Below are 10,000 nucleotides of genomic sequence, written 5' to 3'. Positions count from 1 at the left end.
TCACCCGTTTATTCTCTCATTAGCTTAAAAAAAAAAGTATGAAAAATCACATTCCTGACATATTGTCAAGTCTGACTTTCAAAATAAAAGCCTGTCGTGGGAACAGGAACAGGTGGATATGATGACGTCACGGTACCTGGCCGGACAGACGCTCGCAGCGCCGCCACGTTGTGATGGAAAGAGTCCTTCATGTCAATCAAAGTGAAGCTGACGCCCTGAGACTTGAGGCGCTGAGCGGCGGCCACGCCCCCAAATCCTCCTCCCACCACCACGACGTGCGCGTCCTCCAGTGACGTCAGCGCCGAGCCCATGACTGCAACGTACGCATGCGCGAGGATGACATGACAACAATGTTCTTAAACACAACTTTAGAGGATCATTTTATGAAATAAAACCTTTTCGTACTTTCTCTGACGTTATAAACGTTCCTTCCTCAAAAGTATTTGAACAAACAAAGCGTTTGGTCAGTTACGGTTCCAACCGTGACCTTTGACCTCATGATTTAAAGTTACTGACGTCACTGCCACACAATACATGTTATCCATCAGAACTCACCGGTCCAAGAAATCGAACTCGCTTTCCGAACTTTTGGAAACTGGAAGCTCTCAAGACTTCCTCGCTGTTCTCGCGTCGATCTCTGGGGCCTCCCACCAGGAGCGTGACGCCTTCAAGGGCCGTCGGACACGACATAACAACATTGGACCATTTGTATGGAAATACATCAGTGCCTTCAGAATATTGAATGGTTGAATTTATTTATTTTTAAATATTGAAAGGTTGAAATCATTTCAAATATTCAATATTTGTGATATTTTAACTTCAATTATTCAATATTTTTTAATTCGTAGCCTTTTAAATTCAATATTAAACAATTCAGAGCCTTTTATATATATATATATATATGTGTGTTATTTTTACTCATAAAAAAGCTTTTGAAATGTAGTAAAAGGCTTCGTATTTTTTTTTATTCAATTTAAAATGCTTCAAAAAATGTTATATTGAATTTAAAACGCTACAAATTAAAAGATATTGAATAATTGAAATTAAAATATAACAAATATTGAATAATCGAAATTAAAATATAACAAATATTGAATAATTAAAAATGTATTCAACCTTTCAATATTTGAAAGTAAAATCAACCATTCAATATTGATGGCATTCTGATGGCATTGATTTACTTCCATACCTCTGTGCCGTAGTGTTTTTATTTGCCACCGATTTAACGCACTTTTCTACTGATGTTAACTGACACAGCAGACCCTGATTTTGGAAAGAATAAACAACATTATCAACAAAGGTAAAGATGTTGCAAATACACATTAAAGAACCACTTTGGTCTCCTTATCTCTGGAACTCCTCTGTGTCTCTCTCTCACCTCATGGTACCAAATGTTTCTGCTAAATATAACCTTGTTCTGCCTTTTGACACTGGCTCGGAAAGCAACGAGTACAACTTCCGGTTAAAGGTTTTCAAAATAACAGAACACGTGACAAAATAAAAGCAGTCAAGCTCCTTGTGAAGTGTAGAAATGTTTTTTTGCTTTTGATCAGAAAGATGGGAGACATTTAGAAACACTGTGTTCTCTTGTCGAATACATCATTATTGAAGCAGTCGGTGATCACAGAAGGAGATTAAAAAGGAGATTATTGACCTTGTTTTCTGGAGAAAATATTTGAAAAAAGAAAATACATGATTGAGAAACATGTCGAGAACCAGACCGAGGAGCAGAAAGAAGGAAAACAGGAAGAAAAAAGGCAGAATAAAATGATGTACACTTGAGACGTCGACTTCATCTCTACACAAAGAAAACTGGAGTCTTTTATTGGAGGTCAATGGTTGAACTTTATTGACACTGAAGAAGAAACAGGAGTCACAGTGATTACAAACAAACAGTCAAAGAAAGATTCATGAAAACACACGTGGATCATGTTGACGCCTCAGAGAGTCTCTGGCTGAACATCTGCTGACGCTGGAGACACGTCCAACATCTCCACTTCCTCCACAGGTGCTGGGAGCTGCTCTGAACTCCTGCTCCTCCGGACCACAACAACAACAACAACAACAACAACAACAACAACAACACACATCATGAAGATCACGACACTGAGCAGCACAGACCTCACTAGATGGTGATCAACCTCTGGCTCTCCGAACATTACAAGGGTCTTAGATGTGAACACACAACGTCTGTCTTTCATGATCACACACCAGAACTCTCCGCTGTCTTCCAGAGAGATGTTAGTGATCACCAGGCTTGTGTCGGGGAGAAAGATTCTGTCTTCTTGTCCTTGATTAAATACATGTGATGTTCTTCCTTCAGTTCTGTTTGTCTTCATGAACCAGAAGATCTCATCAGGCTGTTTCCAGTCACACTGTACAGTCACGTTCTCTCCTCCAGTGAAGAACACCTCAGCAGGCGGGTCAGACTCAGGACACACATACAGGTCGTAATAATCATACAGACCACTGCGATCACAGGTGTATCTACCTGTGTGGTTCAAGGTCAGTGATGGAAACATCAGAGTGTAGTTGTGACTCTTTTTATCTTTCATCACTGAAACAATCTTCCACACGTGTGGTTTGTTTTCACTGATGGAGCAGTTCAGCTCCAGACTCTCTCCCACTGACCTGTGAATGTGATGATGTTGTATATAAACATTAAACTCTTTCAGTAGTTCACAGCTCTGATGGTTCTTCTCCAGACAGTAAAAAAATAAGTATCCATAACTTATGCCAAACGTGACCAGAAGAGACCATTTGTTCTTCGATTGCTGTAGTTTGTACTTTGAAGATTTTTCATCATCGATTAAATTTAGGTCAAAACTTCTTGTTCTGATGTTATTTTGACCTGAAGCCCACTGGACACTCTGGTTTGGTCCCAAACCGTCACAGTTCAGCTCCAGTGTCTGTCCAACATAAGGGTACCAGTACTGTTCTCTCATCTTTCGTGTGCCACAAACCAGGAGAGTGGAGTTCCTCTCCTGCGTCACGTTGTTCTGGGTCCAGCACTGTTCTTGGTACTGACCCGAGTCTGAAACCTCCAGAGGGTCTATTATATAATTAGATCTCTGCAGCCTGGAGTTAAGATGCTGCGAAGAGTTCCACAGAAGTTCCTTCTCCTCACCGATCCATCTTGAGATCAAGCAGACGTCACCAGCTGTTTTGTTCAGGATGAAGCGATGAGACGTTCCTTCCCTCTTGAGGACCTCAGCGAGGATGTTGTTGGAGAAGAGCGCCCCCAGCAGCAGGATCTGTGCAGCCATGTCTTCGTCTGTGAGTGAGAGTGAACTCTGCTGCTGCTTCATGATGTCAAGCTCTTCACCATCAGCAGCTTCTCGCCTACGGTTGGTGGAACGAGACGATAACATCAGGAGGATGCTCTGCGTCTACCCCCCGTTAGCTTATCAGGTGTGAAGCGTCAACGGAAACTCAAATATGATTCACAGTCTACAGCGCTTACACAACAAAACTATTGGTGTCTGACACTAAAATATGTTTGTGTTCATAACAACCACAAGTATAAAAAAAGCTACATACAGTTGAAACCAGAAGTTTACATACACTGTATAAAAACACACATACACATTTTTTTTGGCATTGTTTGACATGAAATCTAAATAAACCTTTCCCGTTTTAGGTCAATTAGGATAACCAGAATTATTTCTATTTGCTAAATGCATGAATAATGACAAAGATAATATTTTAGACAATTTTTTTAATTATTTTCTTGAAAGTCATAAGTTTACATACTATTGTGCCTTTAAACAATCTGGGAAAGCCCAGATGATGATGTCATGTCGTTGGAAGTTTCTGTTTATTGACAACATTTGAGTGGATTTGAGTCACACCTGTGGACGCATTTTAAGGCACACTTGAACCTCCCAGCTTCTTTGTGAAAATATCATTGGAAAGTCAAAAGAAATCAGCCTCAGGAAGAGGATTGTGGACTTGTATAAGTCTGGTTCATCTTTGGGTGCAATTTCCAGACGCCTAAAGGTGCCACCTTCATCTGTACAGACTATTATACGCAAGTAGAAACACAATGAATGTCCATCATATTGCTCAGGAAGGAGACGGTTCTGTGTCCCAGAGATGAACATGCTTTGGTCCGAAATGTGCAAATCAACCCAAGAACAACAGCTAAAGATCTTGTGAAGACCCTGAAGCTGGTAAGAGTGTGTCATGATCCACAGGGAAACGAGTACTGTTCCGGCGTGGGCTGAAAGACCACTCTGCCAGGAGGAAACCATTAATCCTAAAGAAACATAAAAAAGCCAGATTACTGTTTGCAAATGCACACATCTGATCCAGCCTTACACCCCAGCTCGGGCTCTGAGGTCTGTGGATCAGAATCTACTTACTTATGGACTAAGATCTTATTTTTTTGGAGACATGTCCTTTGGTCTGACGAAACAAAATTTGAAATACCATCGTTACTTTGGAGACAAAATGCTGAAGCTTGCAAACCTGAGAACACCATCCCAACTGTGAAATCCGGGGGTGGCAGCATCATGTTGTGGGGTTGTTTTGCTGCAGGAGGGACTGGTGCACTTCACAAAATAGAGGGCATCACGAGAAAAGAACATTATGTGGTAAAACGATCAAAACACGGAGTAGCTTCCGTCGCTCCAACATGACGTCACTTCTGTCCCGGGTCTTATACTTCGCGTCGCGGAGAAAGATGGACAATCCAGAGTGTGTCACGGGTCGTTTATTCGCCGCTCCAAGTCAAACAAAATAAAAGCTTTCAATTACGATCAACCGGACGCACTTTCTCCCGGAAACTGTACAGGTCAATAGCCGGGCAGAAAAGGTCCCGAGCTGTAGAAACATCGCTATATTTAAGGCAAATTTCTGGCCAAATAGTTCTTTCAAGTTCCCTATGCCAATGATCCCCCTTTGAGAGACACCCTAATTTGTTTTCTTGTAATCTGATCATTCAACTGTTCTTGGGTGGGGGTTATATTCTCTTCCGTCTTTTAGCCCCCCTTTCCCGGGTGTGTCTTGCTTCGTTCTTTGATCTACAATATAAGGTGCGATTTGAAGAAAAACAGATGTTTTAGTTAATCGGTGTCGTATCTAATTCTGATCCAAGCTTGTCTCGAACCAGTGTGAATCAGTCTGGAGTGGAATGTTGATTGTGAATGTGTATTCAAACGTTCCCGCTCTTAGATCAAGCGAGTAATTTATACTTTATATTTTGATTATCTTATAGCATTAATTTAAGTATGGTGTATTCGTATATAATAATTTAAATCTAACAGTGGAAATACTGAAGCAACATCTCAAAACATCAGCCAGGAAGTTGAAGCTTGGACACAAATGGGTCTTCAAATGGACAATGACCCGAAGCATACTTCTAAACTGGTTACAGAGTGGCTTAAGGATAACAAAGTCAGTGTTTTTGAACGGCCATGAAAAAGCTCTGACCTTAACCTTAAATTTATGGGCAGAGTTGAAAAGGCATGTGCGAGCAGGGAAGGCCTACAAACTTGGCTCAGTTATACCAGTTCTGTCAGTAGAAATGGGTCAAAATTCCTGCTAACTACGGTGAGAAGCTTATCCAAAACCTTTGACCCAAGTCCTACAGTTTAAAGGCAATGGTACCAAATACTAATGAGCTGTATGTAAACTTATGACTTTCAAGAAAATAATTAAAAAAAAGTATCTTTGTCATTATTCTGGCATTTAGCAAATAGAAATAATTTTGGTTCTCCTAATTTAACTAAAACAAGAACATTTTATTTTGATTTCATGTCAAACAATGACAATAAAAATGCGTATGTGTCTTTTTATACAGTGTATGAAAACTTCTGGTTTCAACTGTATCTCTGGAAACAAAACAGGAAACAGTCAAATGAATGTACGTAGGCTTCAGATGAAGTCGATAAGAACGGACGCCTGCATGTTTTCAGGTGCGAAGTTGATGAAGAGCTCTTCACCAAACACATGGGTGTCGACACATTACCCTCATTTGTACACATCAGTGACGTGGACGAAGATAAACATCGCGTCACGTTTTTTTTCTTTCTTTGAAATGTTTTACAATAATTGTTTTAAAATAAACCTGATATTGGTATGAGCCAGAACTTCTTATATTGGATCGGTTCGTCATCGTGAAGACTTGTGGAGGAAAAACAAACTCATTGTTCCTGTTCCCTGTTGCGAGGGTTCTGGACGGTCTGGAGATCCAACGTTAGAACCACCTTCCTTTTATGCTATATATATGTCATAGTAAGTAAGTAAGTAAGTAAGTAATATTTATTTATATAGCGCTTTTCCAGACCAGGGTCACAAAGCGCTTAAACAATCAAAACAATATTCAAAAAAGTACATACTTTAAAGATCAAGATAATACTGAGAACAACACAGGAGTTCGAGAAATTCAAGGAAAAGCCTGAACAAATAGAAACGTCTTAAGATGTTTCTTAAAGGAGTCAGTAGATCCATCAAGTGCAAAGAGAGAGAAGATCGTTCCAAAGCTTAGGAGCAACAGCCTGAAAAGATTTCTCTCCTCTGGTCCTGAACCGTGTGCGTGGAACCATAAGTAGATTCTGATCCACAGACCTCAGAGCCCGAGCTGGGGTGTAAGGCTGGATCAGATCACTGATGGAAGGTCTGACCATGAATAGATCTGAAAGTAAGAACCAGAATTTTAAAGTTGATCCTGAAAGAAACTGGAAGCCAGTGAAGAGTTTTAAGGATCGGAGAAATGTGAGTTCTTCTACTAGAGCGAGTCAGAATTCTCGCTGCAGAGTTTTGTATGAACTGCAGACGAGACACATCCTTCTTGTTAAGACATGAAAACAAACTGTTACAATAGTCCAGACGAGAAGAAACAAACGCATGGATTATAAGATCCAGATCATGTTCCGACAACATTTTCCTAAGTTTAGAGATTTTTCTCAGTTGAAGGAAACAGTTTCTGGTTAGTTTTCTTCAGTATCGAACAAGAGACATGTCTTTATCAAATACAACACCCAGGTCTCTCAGGCTCAGTTTGACAGACTGACCTAAGTCACCCAAGTACTGACTCAACCCTGGAATCTTATCATCAGGAGCAATCACCAGAGTTTCAATTTTGTCCACATTTAGCTGTAAAGTGTTTTCACTCATTGTTTGATTTCTAACAAACAATTGACTAAGCTGTTCAGCCTCTGGGGCTCAGTTGGATCAAAAGAGCAGTAGAGCTGGATGTCATCAGCAAAAATGTGATAAGAAACATCTGGAAATCTCTGAATGATTTTACCGAGGGGAATCAAGTACAGCAAAAACAATAAAGGACCCAGAACAGAACCTTGAGGGACTCCACACAACAGATCTGCCGATTCAGACCTCATTTGATTGGCAGATACACTAAAACTGCGCCCAGAAAGGTAAGATGAGAACCATTCTAACACAGACCCAGACAGTCTTCATCCCTCAGTCTTCTCAGCAGGATCTGGTGATCAACTGTGTCAAAGGCTGAGGACAGATCCAAGAGAACCAGAACAGTGAATTTACCAGAGTCAGCCGACATCATGAAGTCACTGGACACCTTCAATAAAGCTGTCTCAGGTAGAGTGATGTTTATGGAAGCCAGACTGAAACTTCTCATGGATGTCGCTCTGATCCAGGAACAAAGACAGCTGCTCAGATAGTAGAGACTGGAATCCAGTAGAGTCCGGAACTCTACCCGTAGTGATTGGAATTCCAATCTCTACTAGTAGAGAGGACCTCTACTAGTAGAGTAGTTGAGATGTTAAAACAAAGTTGATACTTTGTCATGAAAATATCTAAACTGATGCGGCAGTGATGACTTCACCTGATCGTTCATGTAAGTGTGATCCAGTAACTTGGTATTCGTTTGGTTTTGTGTGGTGGCTCTGTTGTGCTGAATTTAAAAGGCTTTGTATATTTTTATATTGAATTTCAGATGCTACGAATTAAAAAAATATTGAATAATTGAAATTAAAATATAACAAATGTTGAATAATTTAAATGAATAATAATTTCAATACTTAAACAAATAAACAATATTCTGATGGCATTAATTTAGTTCCATACATTTTCTTCCATTCGTTTTGGAAACTAAAAAAATAATTATAATAATTATAATAATTATAATAATTATAATAATTATAATAATACAAAATAATAATGAGGATAATGATAATGATAATAATAATGATAATGATAAAACAAAAATAAAATAATGATAATAATAATAGTAATAATGATAATAATAATACAAATAATAATGATAATAATAAAAATGATACAAAAATAAAATAATGATAATAATAATAATAATCATAATAATAATTTAATAATTATTATCACGGTCATACCCTGTACTGTTTAAAATCTGTTTAATTTTTTATATATTAGTTTATTAAGTTTTGCCATATCTGTGGATTGTTTTTTAGATAAATTGATCATTCAAACATATTTTAATCATGACGATTATGTCACTGTCAACGAGGACATGTTTACGATGCTATAAATCAATAATTATCAATGATACCAATCATTTCTCTGCAAGTGTGAGCTGCATCAGAACACAAATCAATGACGATTCCTTCAGTTCATCACTACATCGAGGTGGAACTTCAATCATGTTTTCATCTTCTACATTTACTGAAAATACTTCTTAAAATAATACTTTTCGAGCAGTCAATGAAACAGATTCACCATCCAAGACAAATATAAGAGGCACTGGCTTTGTTAAGATCAACCTTTTTATTTCATTTTGTTGTCAGCTGTTGCGTGTCAGTGTGTAAATATTCTTGCGGGCTGTACGGCCAACGTTTGAAGCAAAGGTCAACGGAAGTGGAGTCTGCGAACCTGAGTCGATCTCGATCAGCGTCGGCAACAGTACTTTTCTGCTGAGAAACAGATGAATCAGCAAGATCAGCTTTAGACACGAAGAAAACAAAGTCATTGCCAAGTTTAGAACCTCAAAGACGTATGTAAACACCTTTTTTATCCGTACGGTTGAAACAAGCTACGTAGAACATCCAGTCTATAGCTTCAAGCTAACTTTAGCTTCTGAGGCGCTCATTAAATGTAGGAAGTAAACAATGAAATCAAAGATAATCTAATGACACATTATATTGCAGGAAAGTCCTAGTCCTGTTTCCCATATGTCAGTGCAGGATTATGGAAGTTTTTTTTTCCTAGATTAGCAACCCAGGATTGTTGGGAGAACATTAGCAGTGTTGCTAACGTTAGCTCGTGCTAACACAAAAAAGGCAGAAAATAAATAAATAATACAAACTAAAGCAATAGTGAATCTTACAGCCGGGAAAAATGATATAGTAACAAATACTATTCAGACACCTCCGTGTTTACCTAGCATTAGCTTACAAAGACCAACCGACTTCGGTCGGGCTAACAACTAATAATACGTACATAAAAATCACACACTCGGCGCTCGCTGAAGATTTATCATCAGATCATATATTTAATTTATAGATTTGTCACATTATATTATTATATTGAAGATTAATTTCTACCTTGTAGTCAGACCAAGGTGTTAAAATACATTTTTAAAGTTTTAAATGACACTGGTACTGACTCGTGAAGAGCATATGTCAGGAGGTTAGTAAGTAAGTAGGTAAGTAAGTAAGTAATAGTAATTAAGTAAGTAAGTAATAGTAAGTAAGTAAGTAATAGTAATTAAGTAAGTAAGTAATAGTAAGTTAGTAAGTAAGTAAGTAAGTAAGTAATAGTAAGTAAGTAATAGTAAGTAAATAAGTAAGTAAGTAAGTAGGTAAGTAAGTAAGTAATAGTAAGTAAGTAAGTAATAGTAAGTTAGTAAGTAATAGTAATTAAGTAAGTAAGTAATAGTAAGTAAGTAAGTAATAGTAATTAAGTAAGTAAGTAATAGTAAGGTAGTAAGTAAGTAAGTAATAGTAAGTAAGTAATAGTAAGTAAATAAGTAAGTAAGTAATAGTAAGGTAGTAAGTAAGTAAGTAATAGTAAGTAAGTAATAGTAAGTAAGTAAGTAAGTAAG

General features: G+C 38.0%; 1 protein-coding gene across 5 annotated transcripts in view; it reads right to left on the bottom strand.

The window, feature by feature from the left end:
- The window catches only part of aifm2 (AIF family member 2, ferroptosis suppressor), an 8,503-nt gene extending 7,863 nt beyond the window's left edge, over window positions 1-640 (bottom strand). For all 5 annotated transcript variants that reach the window (XR_015712997.1, XM_087802690.1, XM_087802691.1 and 2 more), the window contains exons 1-2: window positions 556-640; window positions 137-313 (exon numbers count right to left, since the gene is read on the bottom strand). Coding sequence is in view for 4 of the 5 variants with exons in the window: in XM_087802690.1 (XP_087658816.1) it covers window positions 137-311 (175 nt within the window). In the remaining variant the exon portion in view is untranslated. The remainder of the gene's footprint in view (window positions 1-136; window positions 314-555) is intronic.
- Window positions 641-10,000: the final 9,360 nt, after the last annotated feature.

Source organism: Callionymus lyra, chromosome 11 (assembly GCF_982586985.1).
Source record: "Callionymus lyra chromosome 11, fCalLyr1.hap1.1, whole genome shotgun sequence".
NCBI lineage: Eukaryota > Metazoa > Chordata > Actinopteri > Syngnathiformes > Callionymidae > Callionymus > Callionymus lyra.
Note: the sequence above shows the minus strand (reverse complement) of the source record. Positions and strands in the feature narration are given on the sequence as shown.